We start from the raw sequence: 24,774 nt of genomic DNA, 5'->3' as shown, positions 1-24,774 counted from the left end.
TTCGGGACTATAACTAGCCTGGTGTTCTAACACTAGACCAAACTGGACGCATTCTCAAACTCCCACTTCGTGCAGAAATCTATAATTTTATGAAACGTGTCATAATCCCTACTTCACATTCTTTCCCTGTCTCTAACCCATTTTCATATCCTCTGCCTTCACTGTTGCCTCAAATATCAGACTAGGCAGAGCCCCAGAATTTTGTAATGTCTTATACACTACAGCAAATCGCACGATGTTGGCGAGATGAAAACGATGCTGATGGTGACATAGAAACTCTTTAACCGGTATAGAATAAAATGGGGTAGCTTCCCTAGGTCGGAAATATTGTGTTGGATTTCTGTTTCTTTTAAATGTAAATTGCCTAGTAGAAGCAGATTAAATAATACAGGTGGACTGGCAATCACAAAATCTGAACTTTTAATGTTTATAGAAAGAAGAGGGGAACCTTTGGAGTATGGTATTAGTTCCCTGTAGGGAAAGTTTTGGAGAGGGACTTTAGAGCTATGCTGTAACGGACCAAGGAGGACCTTCTGGTAGGAACGGGATACGCCAGTAATTCCGCCCTGTCGCAAGATGGCGGCTGGTAGCGGGAGGCGGCGAGGTGTCCTGCGGCTGTTAATGCGGATCGGGTCGGTGTTGCTCACGCGTTTCCCGTTCTGGCACTGTCTCAGTGGCCTTCTCCTCAATGCCGAGCGCGCCGAGGTTCGCCGGTGAGTTAATATCTTCTTGAAAGTTACTATGCCTCTGAGCGTGTGCAGAGAGTAATCGATGCCAGCAACCTCCGTCCATTTAGAATTCAGAGACCAATTCTTAAAGTCGGGAGCCCCGCATCATCTCTATCGTGGAGAAGTGGTGGGAGTCTGGGGACTGTAGCATGGGAAAGAAAAACAATGCTCAGGTGGGCGAGAAGGTGTGCGTGAGAATGAATGGAGTGGGAGAGTGGCTTAGGCTTTCACACTGGGGCGGGCGGTGGGGGAAGGGACCTGTTGGTGGAGGACTTGGGGTTGAAAGGGAGGGAGGGAAGTCTCTCTGAGGGACAGTGACAGAGTGGGTATCATTAAATAACAACTGAGGTATCCCCTCAGATAGAAGGGGATCAGGAATCAGGATGGTAGCCAATGGTGGGGGGATCTCAGGATGGGCATTGGTGGATGAAGCAGGGAGAATGATTGGATCTGAGGGCTGGGGGAGGGAAATGGAGGCAATTACAAGTTTAGAATAGTATTTCTTAGACTTTTTTTCCTCTCGGGACTATATTTTTGGAAGGACTCTAAAAGAACTTTTGTTAGCGTGGGTTATAGTTATCAATATGTGCAGTATTAACAATTAACCTTGATGTGTTTGCTGGGGCTACTGCTTCTCACAGTTGTTTGATTTTAATGTTGTATTATCTTCAGCAGAAGCTATCAAATAATTTTGATTTCGCAGACTCCTGAGAAAATCTTCAGGGACTTTCAAGAATCCTCAGAAAACACTTTGAGAAAACTGATTTAGAACAACCTTATCCAGCTGGTTTCCTCTAAATTTGTTGTCAGCACCTATTTTAATTTTATTCTGTTAGATCAACGGAGAGCCTGTTGTTTTGGAAGTGAGGCTGGAGACAGCCATAAATCAGGCAGCAACTGACTAAAATTGTTTGGACTGATTGCCATGAGGGGATTCTGTTGCAGGTCTTTCTTCTTGAGTAGTATGTAGGATGTGACCAAGTGTCAGAACCACCTCAGTGGCAGCTGCTATTTTATAGAATACCTTGCTCATGAAGCTGTGAATGGCTTCCACTCTCCAGGACACATTGTATATATGAATTTTTCTACACACCAATGATGTTGTATAGATCAGGGTCTCCAATCTTTCAGACCTCAGGGACCACTAAATTCATAATTTTAAATCCTGCGGACCACTAATATGATCTGCATAATGACCGGCTGGGTGGGTGTAGCTCCTGTGACTGGGTGGGTGTGGCCAACTCGATGTCACTCACGTCAAGGGGCGCCTTGCCAGCCTCTACTTGCCCCTCCCAGCCACTCCTTGCCTCCCTGCCTGGGCTCCTTTGCGTCCCAACAGGAAGCAATTTCGCATTGGAGCTAAAGAGCCACCACAAGAATGAGTTGGCAAAGCAGCTGGCTCAGTTCAAATTGGATCTGACTGAGGAGGCTCAGCAGAAGCACATCCCTGAGGACTATGAGCATGGGCTTTCCAAGCAGAGGGAAGATCTGCAGTAGTGCGAGGCCAGGTACTGGTGCCTGGAGGCTCAGTGGGCTAAGATGGTCAGCCAGTTCCAGGTCATGATGCAGTCCCACTGGAACAAGGCCCTCTGGCTTTTTGCCACCAGCAGCACTTCCCTCCAGCCTTCGCCTCAAGCCCCGCACCAGGAAATTGAAGCAGACCCCAAGTCAGAATTTCTGCCCCCCTCTGACTCGCACAAAAAGACCCCGAAGGGAGAGATTCTCTGCAGCAATACATTCATTCATTGCACATATCTGGCTCTGGGGCGATAGTTTGAGAACCCCTGATTTAATGCAATATAAAAAATGCAAATAATTTTTCTGCGGACCACCAAAATTTTCTTGTGGACCACCAGTGGTCCACGAACCATCAGTTGATGACCACTGGTATAGATAATTATTGATATTACTGCAACCATTTGTATTTATTTTTATTATCTTTTGAATTTTTGTACCTTATCTAGCCCATCAGAAATGGGACATGATGGTGGTGATGATAACTATGATAAAGATATAGAAAGCAAAGATAATACCAATAGTAATAGGTACCTTGGGTGCAGTCCCAAAACAACAGGAGCACAATTTGAGCATCATTCATATTGACAGATTCACCATTAGTCAACCGAAAAGGCAGCATTACTTAGAACAGCTTATGTCTTGTGACAGTATCTATAACTAAATAACAACAGGTCCTACCCCAGGTCCTTGGGAACAAGTCGATAGGTGGACCAAAATGCCATATCTAGTCTACATACACATCTGGCTGACTGTTTGACCAATCATAATAATACAAATTGACTTTTTCTTTAATGGCTCTCCAAATCATGATGACTCTTAACTGTTTTAACTGTCATCTGAAGGCTACTTTGTTCTCTCAAATTTAGAGTAAATTTCCTGTCAATTCTCTTTTGCAGAGTGCGTGGGTAAACTGCTGTTTCGAATAGATTATTAATGCCTTGCTCATTGTAATCTTCTGTCTTTCATGGTAGCCTTGCAGATTGACCCACAAAGGCTGTTTATCTGTAACTCAGCTGCCTAGAACTTGGGAATAGGTAAAATGCAAAGCAGTATAAACAAAAATAAATATTTGTTTTCTGAAAGCTGAATACCATAAAAATAAATATATATGTACTTACTTATAAGTTGTGATAGCTGCTAGTCAGAAAGAAAAACAACACTTTGTTTCTTGTACTTCCAAAGTTCTTTATGTCAGGTTGCTTAGAGATGATTCCTGGTTGCCACAGGTGATCACACCTGCACTTGTTTATATGTCTATGTGAGGCATGCTTGAACAATCATGTAGCTCCCCAAATATACTGCTAAACACATGCCATTAAATAAAACTAATAGAGCAAAGAATGATATGTTGATAAAAGGATATCAAAGAAAAATTATGTCAAAGAAAGGTGAGATATGAGGCTCAGAAATGTTTAGCTCATGGTTAGAGTATTATTTTCTCTCTTCTTAAAGCCTGTGTCAAGGGCTTCATGGTAGTGATTTTTAATAATGAATTTCTTAACCTTTGTAACTGTCTGTGCTCCCTAATGCTTAATGCTGAATTCCCAGTACTATAATTTTCAAACATATTTAGGTAAATCCTAAATATGTTTGAAAATTATAGTACTGGGAATTCAGCATTAAGCATTAGGGAGCGCAGATAGTTTAGTGCTTATTGGGTAGGGGTTTTCTTTTAACAAAAAAGTACAGAAATGTTGTCAATTCCAAGTGGGGCTTGGAAATTCTTTGGAAAGTAATGCCAGGTTCTGCACATGTACCACTCTCTTATGTGTGTTCATTTCTTTCATTTCTTAGGGAGTAATTTTCTACTCCTTTTTCCTTATACAGGAAACCAGACATCCCTGTCCCATTTCTCTACTTTGATATGGGTGCAGCGGTTTTGTGTGCCAGCTTTATGTCCTTTGGTGTGAAACGCCGATGGTTTGCTCTGGGGGCTGCTCTCCAGTTGGCTATCAGCACCTATGCAGCATATGTTGGAGGTTATGCACATTATGCGGACTGGCTGAAGGTGAGACAATTATCTGCTCCATTTTTGGCATTCAAAGTCTGGTCATATTGCTGTATGGCAGAATTAACTTGGGCTCAAAATGGATGGTGGGTGGGTATTGGCATTTTCCCTTTGATTAGATTCTGTTGTTTCACGTGTAGCATCTTTCAGTATTAGCAAAATAAGATCTTCTAAAATATGCCTTTGCAGTTAAATTGCTCTGTAAGCAGGATTGGCAGTTTCTAAATTTGATAGCTAATAGCTAGGTAGAGACAGACAAATAGCATATATGCTGGAATAATTTTATAGAGGTGAGAATATCTCCAGGAATAATTGGATTATATCTCTTATCAGTCAATGAAAAAGAATGAACATACAAGTTTTCCTCTGACAATATTTGGTGGCTTAAGTATCTCTCCCTATTGGGTCTCAATATCTGGATGGGGAGGAACTGACTGTCACTCAATCCTACCAAGCCTGTAGATATTAGAGATATTATATTCTTAGATCCTAGGACTTTCCGTGCATACTCTTAGCAGATGGGGTAGAACTTTCCTGTTCAAGAGTATGTTCAATCTGGAGATTTCTTGGAGTCATACTTCTTCTTGTGAAGGCAGCAAATGTGGCTCTTTCCTCAGCTCCTTCTGATACACCAGTTGTACTCTTTCCTAGGTTGGGAAGCGAAGCCCTTCAGACAGTAGCCTCAGGGCTCAACAACTGCAGTGTGCTCTACATAAAGCCACCCTTGAAAACCATTTGATCTTCAGCTGGTCCAGAATAGAGCCGTTCAGGCAGTAATGGTCGTTCTTCAGTGTGTCCATGTGACACCTCTACTGCCCCAGATGCCCCAGTTGCCAATATGCTTCCTAGTGTGAGTCAGTGCTGATTATTACCAAAATACTCTACATATAATAAGTTAGGTGAAAGACTCTGTCTCCCATAAATTCTGCTTGGCTGTACATATTAGCAGAATTGGTGTGCTCTGCATCCCTTCTTAAACAATCTCATCTGTCAGTACTCAGTAAGAGTACGTTCTCTGATGCCCTGCCTGCCCTTTTGAATAAGACCCTGCCTGAAAGCACATGGCTGTCATCCTGTTAGTGTTCTGTAAAGCCTTGAAGATTGCTTGTTCTCCTAGGTCTTGATGTGAGACAGATGGGGTCCCTTGGGCATGTTGGTTACTTTTATTTTGCGTTCATTTTTGTCCCCAGATGATATCTTCTTGTTTTAGTGTTTTTTATGCTATTATTTGTGAAGTGTCCAAAGCAGTTGGAGTCATGTTGTGTCCAAATTGAATTAATAAATAAATGTATAAGATTGTTCCCTACCCCAAGGCTCTACAGAAACATTACTGGCTGTGATTATATTGATCAGGTAAACGCTGATTAATTAATTGTTTTCAGCTTCATAATTATTTTTTATTTGGTGTCTTCCGTTATCAAACAGAACTTGACTTAACATATAATATGCCTAAATTTAGTTCTATTGATGCTCACACTTTTTGTTAATTGTCATTTCCCTTTATATCCAAATCCTCATATATTTAAACTTGATAGGTGATATTTCTAATTGAACATAATGAAGTATGGTTAGTGGAAAATTATCCCTGTGCCATGAAAAGAATGGATGACAAATATATAACCTACAATTTGTGTGCCCAAATTTAGGCAGCCACTTTTCATCTCTCAAGGAAAATTGTCAGTACAAACTCAGGTAAAGTTATTTCTTCAGAAATGGATATATAGAGGATGTTCCAACATGAAAAAATTATAGTGTTTAGGGGATGGGGGGGAGGTTAATAAAAAAACAGGCATTTCTGTTTTTATTAATTGGCACATTTTGTTTACTTTGCATGACATAGGTGAGAATGTATTCACGAACAATAGCCATCATAGGGGGATTTCTGATCTTGGCAAGTGGCGCTGGTGAGATCTACCGCCAGAAACCACGAAACAGATCACTGCAGTCTACTGGGCAAGTTTTCATTGGAATCTACCTCATTTGTGTGGTATGTACATGAAAAAGGTCTGAATTGACCCTCTCTTTTCCATCCTCTCTTACTTAGTTTGCTGCTATGGGATTAAAAAATAGTAATGAGACAGATTGCGGACATATTACGTGCACCATAAGTCAGGGATCAGATCAGAGATCAGCAGTCCTTGCAGATGGTGAACTGTCTCACAAGTGCTCTTATGTAAATATACACAAACATAGGCAGAGGCTTGGAGCTTACATTTATTTCTTAAAAATATAATTTTAAAATTCTGCAAATGCTATTAAAGTACAATAAATGCTATATTCCAATAGAATATAGTATTCGTAGCTCGAGGTTGAATTGTGGAGTTTTGGAGTTCTCTGAACTCCAATATATGAAATTGATTGTTTATTTGCATATATTTCATTTCAAATTAAATAATACCATCAGTGCAAGTAATAAAATATCTGCTAGCCAACAATTAAGCTTAGAGAGCACCTAGAACTCAACAAACTTCATACAAAACCACCAAGCTTTGTGTTACATAAACAGGGAGCATTATTTGTATATGAGTAGTCCTTGTTTATTGACCCTTATTAAGATCAGAATTTCCATCACTAAGTGAAGCAGTCACTAGGTGAAACATGTGACTGCAATGGCAATTCTGATAGGTCCTAGTTGCGGCTGTATTGCTTCTCCCCTCCACAAATTGCCAGCTTTGTCCTGCTGTCTCATCCCCAGCTGGACCTGGTAAACGCTCTTCAGCAAATGAGGATATTCCACCCTCTCACATTTGCCTCTCTTCAACCCAACTATTCCACCTTCCCACCCCTCCATATCTGCCTTTTTGGCCGCTCTGCCTTCTGTCATCATCTTCTGCCTCCCCAGCTGACCTTTGCCATGGAAGCCTCACAAAAGCTGTTTTATAGGACCAATAGCAGGAGAAACAGCGAAGGTCAGCTAGGGATCACTGTGTGTGGAGCACAAGATGCAAAGTGTTGTGAAAGGCCAGCAGGTACCTTGGCTGGTTATCTCGTCAGCAGTAGGAGAAAGCAGGGGTGGAGGAATGCAAGGTGACAGAATGGAGGGCAGCCAAGGGGGCAGAGGAAAAGGAGCGAGATGAGTGAGGGATATTGTATTTCTATTGGAAACGTTTGGATGGGAGGCTAGGACGCTCCTCCCATTTTTTTGAGATCCTACATCCTACATTCTAAGAAGAGAGTGAATAAACTTCTAGAATAAAGGATCAAATAATTAATATCCAAAATTATAAATAATGAATAATTAATTTCCAAAATCATTTCTGTAATTTCTTCCAAAATTGTCTTTAGTTGAAATTGAGCAGGATTCAGTTGTATATCTTGAAGAATGTAATCAACCAACTGTGGGAGAAAGCCAAAGAAAGCCATGAACAGGTCTAAGCCGGAAAAAACAATCTGATGCGAACAATAAAAAGATAGATTCATGTCCCACTTGGAGTTTAATACATCCAGTGTGGATTTCCTAACAGCAGCAATTGGAGAAATAGAAACTGCATGGAAGTTTATATTCATCTCCCAATAGGCATAAGTTATAGAATTGTTAGGCTAAAGATTGCTGTAAACCAACATTCCAATTTATTATTTTTAGGCCTACTCTCTTCAGCACAGCAAAGAAGATCGCCTGGCCTATCTTGGTGGTATCCTGGGTGGGGAGATCCTCCTACAACTTCTCTTTGTTCTCTATGGTGTCCTTGCTCTGTCCTTTCTATCTGGTTATTACATCACCACAGCTGCTCAGATCCTGTCGGTAATTCTCCCTCTGGTCATCCTCTTCATTGATGGCAATCTTGGTTACTGGCACGATTCCCGCAGAGTTGAATTCTGGAATCAAATGAAGTTGATTGGCCAGAACGTTGGGATTTTTGGGGCTTCCATCATTTTGGCCACAGATGGCTGAGCATAACTCAGGGGACTTGAGGAACTACGCTTGATTTCAGGCCAAGGAGAGGAGAAGACATCCGGAGAAGGAACTGGGATGATTTTGATAAATTGCTTATTTATTTTTGGTTTTACTGCATTGATGAAACTCTTTGCTCCTTTCCGCTGGCAGCTGATCGAACTTATATCCTTTCTTTATAATGTGGGGTTATTTCTATTTTTTTTAAATTTTATTTTTGTCAAGGACAGTTCAACAGCTGTCCTATTTCTTGAGCAATAGAAAGGAAAAGATTAAGGTCTTTAATTACATCCGCCATGGTTCAGGGTTTTGGTGTCCCCTAGTTGAATTGATTTAGACTTTTATTTCCAGTCATTCAGAAACTTGAAGAAAAATTGAACAAAATTTCCATTTGGTATGCTTCTGGAACAACACTCCTGGGTTGAGTAGACAGAGATATTTTAACTCTGGATTCAAGACTATGACTATGCTAGTGGTGGTTTTTCATAGAATATGTAGTTTTTTTTATATCAAGTGGGGCTTGTGAACCCTGATAATTCTCAAAGAGGCTAAGTTAAATGGTAAAATCTGTTCACATTGGCGAACTTCTATTCTACTTGTATGAGCACATTCCTGAAGCTGTATTATATTCTTCCAGACAAGCATGAAGTCCAAACAATGACCAATTGGGTAAAATATTGTTTTATTCATAGTGGCTTTAGGAGTGAAGAGACCCCCAGTATTTATATATTTAGTGAATCACCTAAAATCGAGGAATATTTACTGCTGAAACTGTTTGGTAAAAGGAAAGTCTGATTTCGTGTTAAGTTCCTATAGGGCAGAGTATTTAGAGTTGGATTCCAACTGGCTGCAAGTGGAGGAAAAGAAATTTGGATATAATTTTCCTGGATTTAGATGCCTCAAATTTGTGGTACTGGAACTAATTAGGAATGGGCAATATTTGAAATGGTAGATGATTGCATCTCTGCCTCATGATTTTTAAAATTATATGCCTGTTCTATGACGGAAAATGATGGAGTGAATTTGCGGGCTATGGCTTTATGCTTTTTTCAAAAAAAGGATGTGAGGGATTGGAAGGCCCTTAACTCATCTGTCCCCATCCCTAAATTTTGGAAACTCCACTTTTAAGGCTAATTTTAACTCATTTTAAAATATTTTCTTTTGGAGGAAGGTTAAAAGTGGGGAACGGAAGTGAAAGGAAAATGCTGGGAATATGTTAAAAACCTGGAATATGCCAAAATCCAGGCAAAATTGGGGCCATTATGGGAGATGAGACTTAATGATGCAGGTAAGAGTGAGAAGTCCTTGAACCCGTCACTTTTATTTTATTTATTTATTTATTTATTTTGATTTGTCAATCACTTAAAAGATAATAGGTATAAGTATATACATAGTTATGAATACATGAAATGGGTACATATAAGAAAAATAAAAGAAACAATAGGACAGGCACATTGGTGCGCTTATGCACGCCCCCTATAGACCTCTTAGGAAAAGGGTGAGGTCAATAGTAGACTGTCTTAAGGTTAAAGTTTTGGGGGTTTGGGGAAGAAACCACAGAGTCAGGTAGAGTATTTCAGACATTGACCACTCTGTTGCTGAAGTCGTATTTCCTGCAATCAAGTTTGGTGCGGTTAACCTTGAGTTTGTATCTGTTGTGTGCTCTTGTATTGTTACGGTTGAAACTGAAGTATTCATTGACAGGTAGAACATTGCAATATATGATTTTATATACCATACTTAGATTGGACCGAAGATAGCATAGTTCTAGGTTTTCTAGGTCTAGAATTTCAAGTCTGGTGGCATAAGGTATTCTACAACAAGTAGAGGAGTGGAGAACTCTTCTTGTGAAATATTTCTGGACTTTCTCAACTGTGCTAATATCAGATACGTAATGTGGGTTCCAGACTGATGAGCTGTATTCGAGTATTGGTCTAGCAAATGTTTAGTATGCTCTAGTTAGTAGCGTAATATTACCAGAGAAAAAGCTACGTAAGATTAGTTTAACAACTCTTAATGCCTTTTTGGCTATGTAGTTAGCACTTAGATCATTAGAGATGAGTACTCCAAGGTCCTTTACAGAGCTTGGATCATCAACAAGGTCTTGACTATTCATCCTGTATTTTATTTTCTGATTTTTTTGCCAATATGTAAGACACATATTCCGTCCGGTCCAATAGATAGAGATGGTTTTAGATTGCATAGTGCTTTTTCAACATTGTCTTCTGTAAAATCGATATGTATTAGATCATTGTAGTTTTCTGTGGTTCGGCTAGGAAATACTGGCCATGATCCATTGCTGTTTACAAATACTGAGCCAAAGAATGTGTTAAAGAGGTTGGCTTTAATGGTGTTGTCGTTGCAGTCTTTACCATTAGGTCCTATTGGGTGGGATGGACCTTGAGTCTTTTAGTTTGTTGTTTACAAAATTGTAAAAAGTGCGGGTGGAATTGGTGCATAGAATGTTTTCCTCTTGTTTAATGTGATAATTGGTGCATTCAGTCTTTATCTGGTGGCATAAATTTTTGTATCGGCTTTTGAAGTTGGCAACGTGACCAGATTTGTTTTTCTGCCAGAGTGATCTCTTTTTGGATTGAAGTTTCCTTATTATTATGGGTAATCTGTTTTTTTTTGGGGTGGGGGGGAGTTGTTATTGGTACATATAGTTTGATGACTCTTTTGACTTCAAGTAAAAATATGTTGTAATGGTCTTCAACAGTATTGCATCCAGTGAATAGAGATTGCCAATCAAGGGATGAGAGATAGTTGTCTATAAGATCATAGTTGCCTTTTTTGAAGTTATAATTGGGGATTACGTCATTGTGATGATTTTTGTGTGGACGTATGTTGAGGCAAAAGTCAATCATATTGTGGTCACTGTTGGAAAAGGGTTCTTTAATTTGTATTCCATAAATTGAATTCGAACTATTGCAGAAAATGAGATCGAGGCAGTTAAGCCTAGTATTGTTGGTTACTAGTTGTTCCAGTCCCAGATTTGTTACAGCATTGTAGAAGGTTGCATGTATGGGTTCAGTTGTACATTTGTTTAGGGTCCAATTAATATGAGGTAGATTGAAGTCACCAAGAAAGATGAAAGCGTGTGGGCAGGATGCTGCCCATGTTAGTAGTGAATTTAGCTTGTTTACATGTTCGATGTCATAATCGGGCTCTGTAACATAGTAAGAATCGAAATGTGATATTTAAGGATATTCTACCAAGAGCATAGACATAGAACCTCAGATCATAGCCCAGATTTATTTCTGTGTGAGTAATGAAACTGTGGGGAATGAGATGAAAAATGAATGACACTGGGTGGAAACAGGGAGTTTGGGAATTACATAATTTGGATCAAACAAGATTATGATACTGAAGACTGCAGGAATAGAAGAAGGGCTTTTCTCATACATTGAAGTGCTTCAAAATGTTCGCCTCTAGAGGAGGTTGCTGCCTAACAAATATGATTTTTCCTCCCCTCATTGGTAGATTATGTTACTAGAGGCACTAGAAACTCAATCAAAGCAGTTGGCTGCCATAATACACGCTTAGCCACCTCCACTCTTGAATCCGGTTTTCTGTCAGTTGACTATATGATCTAGATACATGTTCATAATAATGTTTATACAGCTTTTCCTATCTCTGTAATTGCATTTTTCAGGCCAGAATACATTCAGACTACTTCTTTCCAGAATACATTTTTGACAATAACCTTGTCTTAAATGTAATTTGCATTTGGAAAAATCCAGTGTACCTCTTGAGATGTAAGGGTGGAATATTTGTATTCAGAGGCTCTCAAGGCATTTAATATGCTACTCAGGAATCATTGGTTTAAAATCCTGCCCCAAAGTGGGTTTTTATATGTATTTACTCTCAAAGGAGAGAGATGCAGGAAATTGGAAAATGCTGCCATTCTGGAATCATAGCCTATTTCAGCTGTCTTAGCCATACACTATGTTGCCTTTTCCTCCTCATTGGCAGATATCATTGATTTGCTGCATCTTCAGGGTTTCCATACTCTGCATTTGGAAGTTTAAAAGACAATAAACACACTTTTCTATTAGTGTATCTCTCTTTCTTTCCCAGTGACTGTTTTGTTTTCTTTCTTAACAGTTTGCTGAACCTCAATAGCCCAGAGGTGGGATTCAAATTTCTTAACAACCGGTTCTGTGGGGGTGGCCTAATTTGTGGGCATGGCCTGGTGGGCATATGACTGGGTGGGAGTGGCCTGGTGGTCATGTAGCTGACTGGGCGTGGCTAGGTGGGTCATGTGATGGGTGGGCGTGGCTAGGTGGGCCATGTGACTGGCAAACCAAATATAAGTGATCCTCGCTTAATGGCCAGTTGCTTAGCAAGTGTTCTAATTTACACTGACTTCCCCAGAGCTACTTGACCTGTTTCTGGTATTTTGACAGTAATGCACGCGTGCGCACACACACACACACACTTAAGACCAATTACAACATCCCACACAGTCTTGTGACTGAGGTTTTCTATGTTTTTTGCCAGTTCCCAACAATTCCTTCTGGTTTCCAGTTAAAAATGCCCATTGGGGAAAATGGACTTGCTAAATAACCAGTGTTTGCTTAGTGACCACAAGGTTCATTTAATGACCATGGTGTTTACCTAACCCAGGATCTGCAACCTTAAACACTCAAAGAGCCGTTTTTCTATTTTCTTTTAAACAGGTATCTCTCTCTGTCTCTTTCTCTCTCTCTCTTTCACTTCTTTTTCTTTTTTCTTTCTTTCTCCCCCTTTCATCTCTCTCTGTTTCTTGTCTCTCTCTCTCTCTCTCTCTCTTTCCCTCCCCCCTCTCGTCTGTCTCTCTTCTCTCCCCCCGTCCATCCGTCCGTCAGGGGTGGGTGGGGGAGAAGGAATATAAGTCACTTTTCTCAGTCCTGTTGTAACTTTAAATGGAGGCTAAACAAATAGTTGTAAATCAAAGACTATCTGTATCTGCTGCTTTAACCGAGTAGCCCAGATAGCAATGCACCAACAATTGTATGAGGTACAATTCTTCTGGAAAACTTCAGTAAAAAAGATAAGAGAGCCAACAATTTGTGTTCCCAGGTTCCAAGATCATTTATATGTTCAGAGATCCTTTATTTTACAAGTAATCCTTGGCTTATGATCATTTGGCAAAAACAGCCCACCGTGAACAACTGGTTCACTTAGCGGCCATGGAGTTCACTTAATGACCTTGGTATTAATTTTACAATTTCAGTAAATGTCAGAAAATCAGGTCTGAACACATGATGATCTACTTTACAACCATCGTGTTTTATAATGGGCAATTTCCATTACGGTTGTAAATGAGAGACTACCTGTAATTGCAGCTCCCTGGTGCTCTCTGACTTCGATTGTTTTCTTGCGGATATTTCATTACCAAGCTAAGTAGAATCATTACCACACCACTGATTGTGACCTACAAATATTCTTATCGGTATTACCTGTAATCTTTCCTAATGGACTTGCTGGCTGGCTGATGATATAAATTGTACTCCAATACATCTGGAGAGCAGTAGATTGGGAAATGCTACTCTGCTTCCACTATTATATGCTATAAGGTGGGATATACTGTATATTTAATTGCTATATATTGCATATTTCTATGCATACAAAATATACCACAATGGCACTCTCAGCATATGGAGTTCAACTCAAGAAAACAAGAACATCGGGGATTTCAGTAGTGAGGAGCTAGAAAAAAACACAGAAGAGGGTAACCAAAGGGGGTTGAACATGTTGGAGTTCCTGTGGAACTTTTTAGTTTAGAAAATTGGTGAGAACATGAGAATAGATGGGATTGAAGTTTAATCACTCTCTAATGGTGGGACAGTCACTCCCTCATTCCTATGTACTTCTTCAAATGTTGGGAGGGATTTTGCCCACCCTCCGTCTAGGTACTAGGTCTAGATACTAGGCCAAGAAGTTGGAAGAAATTTTGAATAGACAATAATTTCTTCACATAGTGCAAAATTAATTGCTGGGATTCATTACGCTGAAGGTAGTAATGGTCACTAATTTGGCTTTAAAAGGGCTTGGATGAATTCGTGGAAGACGAAGTTTTTTGAATTTTTATTTTGCTTTATACTGTGAGCAACCTAAATCAGTTGGAGTAGGATAGTGTCTAAATTGAATGAATGAATAAAAATAAATATCACTGTTACTTCCAGCTTGTGATCCGCACATTTTTAATTTCTGTCATGACGAGCATAATGAGAACAAATCTGTACTTTGGCATTCATATGGCACCTGTATGTTCTAAGAAAAATGGAGGAATTTCTCCTTTAGGAATTGTTAAGAAAAAATTTGTAAAGGAAACTTAGCATTGTAACTGTCTTCATGTAAATTATTACACAACCACAGCTGGAATACTGTATATAGTTTTGCAAAAAGCCAAATGCTCAAGAGGCTATAATAACTTCCTGGAAAGTTTGGGATTTTTTTACCTCAGAAAAATGGACACAAGGGGAAATAAGAGCAGCAACATATTAAATTTATATGCCACCCAACTTTCAGTGATTGGATGTCTCACAAAAATCAAATTACAATAAAATCATTAAAACATAGAAAGGATATAAGATGGCAAGCATGATGAGCCAGGGATCATGTTCTCCCATGCCAAAGGATTGGATGGAGAGCCAATGGCAGCGTAGGAGACAGCTGGATCTCAGGTGGGGGAAGCCTCATTGCAGAGGGCAGGTGCTGCTACAGAGAAGGCACCCTTTTGAGATCCCAACAGATGATGCAATTTACCCAAAGGAACCCGGAACACACCAACTCTGCAGGATCAAATTGGCTGGGCAGATACTGTAGAAAACTGGCTGTCCCTCAATAAGACCCTTTAGTACCTAGAATCACACCAAAGAAAACTGGCAACTAGTGAGATCATGGAACAGAGGTTTTACATAGGCATATTGAGGCATGTCTATCATAGCCTGCACTACTGTATTCTGGACCAGTTGGAGTTCCATGGGCAAACCCATATAGAGCCGTTTGCAGTAGTCAGGCCATAAGGTGACATTCCATAGTAGTCAGGCCATAAGGTAATATTCCAGAGCTGCAGAGGTCAGAGTGACATGGTGTAGAAAAAAATGGGTTACATAATGATGCTAAATGGTGAGAGACAAGTAGACAGACAATACATATAGTTATATAATACATAGAGAAACACTAGAATTTGCAGAAATAAAATAGAACAAGAGTTTTATCTCCATAAATTTGTGACTATTATATTTGTACAATATTGTGACTGCCTTTTTAATACTAGTTTTGGAAAAACAGGATATTATTCTGCTTGGTTTCTGCCCATGGGCTTTTCAAGGCTAACAATAATGCCAGACTTGATAAAGACTTTTGTCTGTTCCTGTAAGGCCCATCTTGTTTCTTATGAGTCAGCTTAGTTTTGTATCTCTGCGTAGAAGTGAAACGAGGCATCATCAGAATATTTCCATGTCTCACAATTTAAAGTAATATACAAAAACAATCCAATCTGGCTGGTCTTCATTTTCTTTATGTGATGACTTAGAATATACATTGGATGACAAATTCTTTTTAAATGCTCTGCTTCAACTAAATTGATGTGAATTTGGCTGCTTTTTGTTGATAGCAACTTGGAATCTCATGCAATTTCAGGAAATGACCACTAGATGCCCTTCTTACCTAATTGTATAAGTGGATTTTTCCTTCTTCCTTCTCTGTACCTTCAGCCCTCCATTTAGTTTTCTTTATAGAGGTACAGAATTAGTTTGCCACTGCCTTCTGATATGTTTTTAAACTTCCCAGAATCCAAATCTAATCTACAATCATAATAATTAGTGAGCATTATAATGATATCTAAATTTTCTGGATTCTCCATATCATGGATTTCATGTGATATTAAATCTTAGTGGCTAACAGTTTTTCTCCAGGAGGGTCAGTGCCTGACCTGATTTTTCAATGGTGTACCCATTGCCACTGTAACAGAGTCCATCCACACTGCTGCTGGTCATACTCTTTCCTTTCCTTCCAGAACTTTCAGTAACATGCAACAGACCAAATTCTGCTGGGATTTATATCAGTTGGATAATGATATCACTGAGCAAATGATGTATTTACGTTATTAGAATTATGAGACTATTACTCAAGTGATGCAATCCATGTTGTTTGTGTAATGCCCCAATGACACCAAGGTGCCCTGCTTTTCTGGGACAAAAACAAAACAAAACACCAATTCCCTAGTCTTTCAGAGCTTTGTGTGCCATCAAGAGGCAACAAAGCTCTCCTGTGGCCTCTGTGCAAAAGATAGCAGCTTCAGGAGGAGCTTTCCAAAACCCTTCCCTTGTTTAATGTTCTCCTTCCCCCAAACAATCAGATGCTAAAATTAAACTCTCCCCCTCTGTTCTCCAATCTTTATCTCTTTGAAAAATCTTACCTTCACTCCAGGCTGTAGAGTAGAGGGACCAGGCAAACAAAAAGAAAAAAAATGTGACTTTTTCCTTAGAACTGGAAGGAAAAAATCCTTATCTTCAAAAGTTAGCTGACTTTGTGCAACAAAATGGAGAATGCTGGGTCTTTGCAAGCTTAGCTGTCCATCTGACTACTTGTAGAACCCAGTTAGGACTCAAAGACTGAGCCTTGTATAGTTTTGTTGTGTTGATTGTAACCTTGAACCATTGTTAAGTGGACTGTTATTACTCAAGACTACCTGTATCATCTTGGACTCCTGGCTACCCATAGTAGTGGTCATTCCTTGGGCAGGAATATCTGGCTACTTATGCTTTTATTATCATTTGGTGGAATTTCTGTACTATTTTCTACATGTCTTGCAGAAAAAGTCTACTTGGTGTCAGATGATCTAAAATTCAGCAACGTGATGCTGATGACTGATACACGTGATGATAATCAATCACTTCTGTGATATATTTGTAAGTGCAATTCAACATACTAATTTTCACTTAAAGGATTATTTCTTGGCCTTAAAATAACCCATAGGATTAACTTATCTCATGTGCCTCAAAGCCAGAAATATATATATATGACCCTCTTTGAATTCTCAATAATATAATTATCATAGGCTGGACCAAAGTTAATCCAAAAGTTTGTGTATGTAAAAAGTGATTTAGGGAGCATAGAATTAATGCATCCATACCACCTACTTACTTGATTCAGTTGCTATAATCTAACATATATATAGTTTAGGCGTAAAACATGCCTAATTATCAGAGATCTGTAAAGTAGAGTTGGTATAAATATGGGCAAAGGAACTTTTATGTCAAGAAGTATGAATTGAACGGAGTTGTTATTGCATAAATCGCCGTCACACTGCATCACGCATTAGCCTAATTCACATCAAACGGAAAAGAAATTTAGCTCCACTTTTCTATGCAGACCTCAATTTATTCTAAATTGAGTCAAACAGAAGTCTCAGTTCACAGTGTCCTAGTGTTTCTTGCTAGGAGGAGAGATAGAGCATTTAACTGAGATTTGAAATGCATATCATACTTTTTGAAGCACTCACATGCAAGCACCTTCCGCTCACTGATTTTGCTTTTAAGAACACCATCAATCCCAGGTTTAATGATAACAGGACAGCAGGGATACTGCTCATCAATCAGCGGAGAGACATAATATTATAAACGGTTTGAAACAGCTGCTGCATCCTTTCTCTAGATACTGGAAATGAAAGGTGACACTTGTTGTCCAGATGCTCTTTGTTTTTGTCTTATTGGGAATATTAATTGCTTCTGCAAATAAAATCTATTTGCTTATTTTCAAGTGAATTCTTTAAAAAAAAAAAAAACAGATTCCACAAGAGGTAGCTCTGAATCTAGGAAAACAACATTCATTCTTTTTCTCCTCTTCACCTCTCTTAGTATTTGTTCCCCAGTAAACTTAATCTTGTACTATTACCAACCTCTCTTTTAGGATTAGAGCAGCAAATTTCTTCATACTTCTGCCTTCCAGATCAGGGGTCGCCAACTTTTTGGACCTCAGGAACCACCAAACTCATAATTTTAAATCCCGTGGACCACTAATATGAATTTTGACTGATGGTGGCTTGCTGACGTTGGTGGGAAAGTCGGTCCCATATTCCAGAGCTGCAGAGGTCACAGGACTGGCCTGTGCACCGGCCTACCATGGATAAGCTGCTCCAGGATGACCAAAAGACCAGTCTTGTGACTACTGCAGCTCTGGAATATGGACCGACTTTCCCACCAACATCAGCAAGCCACCCCGGAGCGGATTTCCTGCCCCCGCCATTGATCTTACTTTCTACCATGTTTCTTAGAAAATAAGACAGGGCCCGAAAAAATGGTTAGGCCATCTTTCAAGGGGTGTCCTACTTTTTCCCCCACATGCCTCGCTTGACCCCTGGGCTGCTGGTTTCACAACCAAAAAGAGCAAGTGACGCGCCTTGCCTGGCTACCCACCGTGCCAAGCACTAAAGCTCCACCACGAGAGAGAGAGAGACAGAGAGACAGAGAGACAGAGACAGAGAGAGAGACACAGAGAGAGAGAGAGAGAGACAGACAGACAGACAGACAGACAGACAGACAGACTGACTTTTGGCTTCATGCAAGGAAAGCAGCAGAAGTCTTCCTTTAAACTCCATCAAAAATGAGTCTTTTTGAGACTTGTCGCACCAGCGCAGCCTTGCAGGGTCCCAAAGACTCATTTCTGGCGGAGTTTGGGGGAGAGAAAGAAAGACTTTTGCTGTTTTCCTTGCGTGTAGCCAAAAGCAGAAGTGGAAAGAAGCAGCCAGATGGCCAGGCAAGCCGAATGGGGTGAGTGGGGCAAGTTCTCCCCCTCCGTCCTTTCCCCCTCCCCTCACTACCTCGTGTTGTTTGCAATGCAAGTAATATAAGCCTTGTGTTCCCGCGGGCCATGTGGGCAGCACAGCCTTGTGTTCCCACGCAGCCTGGATTAATTGCATTGGGGGGGGGGTGCTTTGGGGGTGACATTTCTCTGCGGACCAGCAAAATTTTCTCACAGACCACCAGTGGGCTATGGCAACCACTGTTCCAGATGTATTGGATATCCGTTCCCAAATTCCCTAAGTCAGTATGTCCCCAGGGTTTTAAGAAATGGAAAAAAAAACCAATTCAAAGAGAACAAACAACTGCTTGGAGAAAGCTGAGCTACGAGAGAAAAAGTGGTCACACTTTTGTTTGTTGAGTGTTTCTCGGTCCTGGCAGCTTTCAGATGGACTGCAACTCCCAGAATTCCCAATATAGAAAGTGGGATGGGGAATTCTGGGAGTTGGAGTCCACACATCTAAAAGCTGCCCACACTGAGAAATGCTGAATTACATGAAAGACTCTGGGTACATATTTATAGAACTGGTTTGACACTGAGAACTATAAGGTTCATGTAATTTCCTAAAATAGACTACAGTTTGATATTCAAATGATCAGGCTTAGCTCTATTTGCTTACACTAAATTTGGAAGAGTGGCTTAGGAAGGAAACTTTTAATTACGCAGTATTTGAATTAATTTTGCAACAGATAGCTGCTTGACTGGACATAGTTCTGAAATTGTGTTCGAGCCTAAATCATGGCAATGAAATGTAAAAAAAATTAACTCTAAATTTTAATTATTATATACTATTTTATATTTCAGTATTTTATTGTATACCGCCAAGAGTCCCACTTTGAGGGACATGGGTGGCTTAGAAATGTAAAATTAAATAAATAAATAAATAAGAATAATTAAGCACTAACTTCCCTGCCCATATTGTGATGGTGGGTTAAATTGATCAACCTCCCCTCTTAAGAATGATGTAGTGGTTTGTTTGTTTTTTGGAGTACTGGGCAACAAAGGATTCCTATGTGTTGCTATGAGTAATTTGGGAAACATTTCGGTGATATAATTGCTCAAATTTGCTCAGGCCTAGATTCAACGCAGGCAGGATCCAAGGAGATGATCCGGGATATGATTTATGTTTTATGTAGGGTGAACTCTGGAACAGACAATGGATTTAAGCCCCATTAATTCCTATAGGATACTGGTGGAGGAATGAGTAAGGGTTCTGGGAATGGCCCAGTGGTCGGATTCAAAAAAATTTTTACTACCGGTTTTGTGGGCGTGGCTTGGCGGGCATGGCAGGGGAAGGACACTGTAAAATATCCAGTCAGAGGTGGTATTTGCCGGTTCTCCGAACTACTCATAATTTCCGCTACCGGTTCTCCAGAACTGGTCAGAACCTGCTGAATACCACCTCTGGAGTGGCCCTACTAACCTTAAAAGAGACGATGAGGGATTCTTGGTGCTGTCTGAGCTTGGCTGTTTTCTTGCATCACCGACGTTTTCGTGCATCAGTGCTAGTGACTAGTACCGGTGATGTTACCTAATTTGGATAATAAAATGTCTGCAAAGGAGCAACCAAGCTCAGAGGGCACCAAGGATCCCTCATTTCAACACTGAGCTACAAATATATTCTCCTTTATAGTGATGGTATATCCCCCTTGAAAAGCCACCCTGATTCCATCTGTAATTGAAGAATCTCCAATCTATCTGTTTGGGAAGAGGCTGTGGAGAAAATTGTGGAGCTACGATTGCAGAGTGTCCTAGAAGAAATAAAATATTTAGATCCAGTCAATCCATCGTTTACAGTCAGTGACTTGAATTCCACTTAGACAAGATAGAACTTAAAACTTACAAAGTGGACAAACATAAGAATAAACATTAACTAGATAATCATTATGAATACAGCCAGTTTTACAAACAATAAAACAAAATTGGGCCACCTGCAAAATAATTAAGCCCTATTGATCAGGTAACAACTCTATATAAAATGAATCTAAATGATCCAAAAATGTAATTACTGTAATAAGAGGAATATAAAACTTAACCGTGCATTTTTGTAAAATAGGAAGTACAACAATATATAAAATTATATTTCAAACATTAGGATAATTAGAAGTATGATGATGATGATGATATTCAGATAAATCTCCACTCCAAGTTGCATTGTAGTGTAGTGTTTTTCAAATTCAGCAATTGGTAGATTTCAACTCCTAGAATTCCCAATATAGCATGTTGATTAGGCAATTCCGGGAATTGACGTCCATCCATCTAGACCTTTTGCCTGGAGGATGGGGGCAAACAAGCTGAAAGTGAATAGCAGCAAGATGTGCTGTTTGTCCAGAAAATATATGGTTCATTTGCTTCAGCTGTGGCTCTAGATCGGGGTGTCAAACTCAGGTTGTCATGGCATTGTCACATGATGTATTGGAACTTTTCCCCCCTTTGCTAAACTGGGTGTGGGCGTGGCCAGCAGATGACACATCTGGCCCGCAGGCCATGAGTTTGAACAGCCCTAATAAGATCATTCTTAAAGGAGCATGATCCATGTCTTATGGTTATTCAAAACTCACAGCTATTACTAGATAAACAAGTGACTGGGTGAATGAAAAACTTTTTTTGAGTTTAGGTGGTACGCTACTTGTGGAGAGAAGTCCTAACATTCCTAGTGCACAATTTTGTCACCTCTGGGATGGATTGTTGCAATGTATTGAAGAAGGAACTACCTCTGAAGACAGCTTGGAAGTAGTAACTGCTACAAAATGCTTCTACGTGTCTTTTAGAGGATGAGAACTCATCTCCAATTTTTCAGTGCAGGTAATCCTAAACTTACAGCTTATTTGCCTACTGTGTATATTTCTGTGTATTATAACTGTTGTATATAAACCACTGTTAAATGTGGGCTGAGAGCTGTGTTTTGCTCCTGGGTTGTCTCATAACAGCAGTCACGCTGCAAACGCTCTGAAAGCAGAGGTGGGATTCTAACAGTTCGGAATGATTCGGAACGAAACTTAACTGGATGTTAAGTTTTCATCTGGTTCGCCAAACTGGTGTTTCAACTGACCGGCTGGCCCCGCCCACCCTGCTCCTCCCTTTCAAGGAGTCTGCACGCAGCCCATTTTCGATGCAGGTAAGTGCAGGGTCCTCTCAGAGGGCTGTGGGAGGGAGAAAAACGAAAATCTGATGTTCTCTGTTGTTCTGAGAAGCCAAAATGGATGATTCAGTTGTACCTGCTTAAAACGCTCATCAAGGTCTCTCAACACGAAGGACACCCCCCGCTCCTCAGCAAGCTCTTCCAATCTGGATCCAGCTCGAAAACCATTAAGCAGTAGTAGTCATATCTGCTATTTATTTCACGGACAAGCCTGGATGAGGTATTGACAAAATCTGCTCATTACTGTGTTCCACATTTTCCCCACTATTTTGTCCCCTATAATGCTGAGTAGCTTGGCAATTAGTAATTGCTAGAGGAAAAATTGTGAAGTGAGTCCAATCAAAGAGCGATATGATGTGTTCAGTTATTCTCCATCACCAAACAGCTGGCTCCTGGACATAAATGGGAACTCAACTTCACCTGTGGCAATGGAGAACTAATTATTGCTGGCCCAAGAACATAGGAAGGGTCATTTCCACCTTTGTCCCTGGATGGGTCTCACCTTCACTGTACCATACTACTTGTCAAGCCATTATGGAACATTCATTAAACATAATAGATGTTTTTTTTACTGAAGGCTCAATTATTTCTTCATTATGGTGGATCCAGGTACGTCTACAACTCACAGGCCTGGAAGCCTCGAAATGTAGCACATGATGGGAAATTAAATCCTCCTAGCAGATGTAGGTTTAAGGCAGTGTTTGAGCACATTAACTAGGAAAATCTGGTTTTGATTTTGGTTCTATTTAACCTATGGCAACATAATGCGTAATGGAAGGATGTATTGTCATATTTAATCCATATCTTAAATCCGTAATGATTTAATTTATTTTTAATTGTATTTCAATGAAATCAATTTTCATTTTTTCTTACCTCCACTTATTTGTTTTGATTTCTCTTTTGGGTGGGGGGAAGAGGCTAATATCACTGTACCCAAGTCACCATGACCTTGAATACAGTTGTCTAATGATTAACTTGGAACCTGTGGTCCATCAGATTCAGCCAGTACAGTCATGATATGCCCTCAAGACATTGGGATTACAACTCTCATAATCACTGACTATGTTGCAAGGATTATGGAGCTTGAATCAAGAACACATGGCATGAGCCATTTTATATTTGTGTTGTATCTAGTTTAAATATCTTGGAGAACTCAAAAACTGTTTTGCTGTTTGTCAACACTGACATTGTTTAAATACATATTTTTGAATTTTTCTTAAGGCCATAATTTGCTGTGCTTTTTTGTGGAACGTAGGTGATCTATTTTTCACTCCATTAATGTGCACATTTGTACAGTATTATTTATTGCATTTATATATCTCTTTTCCACTAGAAACTGTGTGAAAGAGGGAGAAGGAGGAGAAGGAGAAGGAAAAGGAGGAGGAAAGATTGGGTCTCATTTTGTCCCCAGAACAGTAATCCTTGAGATTGTTTGCGCATTGAGAGAAAAAGACTTGCTCTAAATCTCCTGGCAAGCTTGGAGACTTGAATCTGGATTTTCTCTATCCACTTGAATATGTTAATCACGTACTAAAAGCAATTTTGAATTATTATGGACATGAAAACATTATCGCGGAATAAAACAGAATAGCAAACAAGTTTGTTAGGGAACTACATGGAAATGTTCATGAAGTCACCTGCAATTTGTCCCAAAGGAGATTTTTCATTGCACCCCTCAAGGGTGGTCCATTGAGGGAGACAAGCATGCAAAGGACTGAACAGGCATAAGAAAGAGAAAAAGAATCCATGGGATTGCTGAAATAATAGGAAATTCTCTCTAAATAAGATTTCTGCTTTTTTAAATAATGCATTGAATCTTACTCATTTCATGTTGATTATCTTAATCAGAAATTTTCACTTTATATTTACATTTCTGGTTCTTTGTGCTGAAGCAGAATCTTTATGAGATTCAAGAGTTGTTGGATGATGGTTCAAGGGTGGGTTGTTGTTTTTTTTGCATTACTGTCAAATGTAGATAAATCACTACTGTCCAAATTCAAAAAGTCTGAATTCATCAAACATGAACATGAAAAAAAAATACTTGAAATAATTGACTTCTCAGTTATATTTTCATTGTGTTTATAATGGTATTTATACAAATGGGGTTTAATGTGTAATTAATAATATCTTTTAGAATATTAGTTGTCAGTTCTTTTCTGTGGGGTATACTGTGGGAGGAGGGAACCAATGGGTGGGGAAGGGAAAACAAGAAACCACTCTGAGTTCCTGGCAGAAACATTGGCCAGCAACCCCAAGGTCACAAGAATGGGAATGGAATGCGGACTATCGCTGAGCCCACCAAGTATCAGAACTGTGGTCTGCATCCAGTTTTGGTCACCACACTATAAAAAAGATGTTGCAACTCTAGAAAAAGTACAGAGAAGAGCAACCAGGATCATTAGGGGACTGGATAGTAAAACATGAAGAACGGTTGCAGGAACTGGGCTTGGCTAGTCTAGGAAAGAGAAGGACCAGGGGAGACATGATAGCGGTCTTCCAATATTTGAGGGGCTGCCAAAGAGAGGAAGGGGTCAAGCTATTTTCTAAAGCGCCTGTAGGCCAGACAAGGAATAATGGATGGAAACTGAACAAGGAGAGATTTAACCTGGAAACAAGGAGAAACTTTCTGACAGTGAAAACAATCAAACAATGGAACAGCTTGCCCTCGGAAGTTGTGGGAGCGCCATCCCTT

At 39.8% G+C, this 24,774-nt stretch overlaps 1 protein-coding gene and 1 long non-coding RNA gene across 3 annotated transcripts in view; both read left to right on the top strand.

The window, feature by feature from the left end:
* LOC148129031 (uncharacterized) overlaps window positions 1-24,570 on the top strand; it is an 83,482-nt gene extending 58,912 nt beyond the window's left edge. Inside the window, exons 2-4 of the long non-coding RNA XR_015745948.1 lie at window positions 10,209-17,049; window positions 21,558-21,745; window positions 23,416-24,570. This is a non-coding gene — a long non-coding RNA (uncharacterized LOC148129031). The remainder of the gene's footprint in view (window positions 1-10,208; window positions 17,050-21,557; window positions 21,746-23,415) is intronic.
* TMEM101 (transmembrane protein 101) lies at window positions 501-12,203 on the top strand. 2 transcript variants are annotated; one of them, XM_026669678.2, is made up of 4 exons: window positions 501-713; window positions 4,074-4,254; window positions 6,095-6,241; window positions 7,838-12,203. In XM_026669678.2, the coding sequence occupies exons 1-4, from the start codon at window positions 577-579 to the stop codon at window positions 8,144-8,146; spliced, it is 774 nt and encodes a 257-aa protein (XP_026525463.1). In that variant the 5' UTR covers window positions 501-576; the 3' UTR covers window positions 8,147-12,203. The 2 variants fall into 2 exon arrangements, with proteins under 2 accessions (XP_026525463.1, XP_087803297.1); XM_087947171.1 differs by having other exon boundaries at window positions 540-713; window positions 4,074-4,344.
* Window positions 24,571-24,774: the final 204 nt, after the last annotated feature.

The sequence above is a fragment of the Notechis scutatus genome, chromosome Z, assembly GCF_049901735.1.
Source record: "Notechis scutatus isolate UNSWTSFEM ecotype Mainland chromosome Z, rNotScu1.2, whole genome shotgun sequence".
Classification (NCBI taxonomy): Eukaryota; Metazoa; Chordata; class Lepidosauria; order Squamata; family Elapidae; genus Notechis; species Notechis scutatus.
Note: the sequence above shows the minus strand (reverse complement) of the source record. Positions and strands in the feature narration are given on the sequence as shown.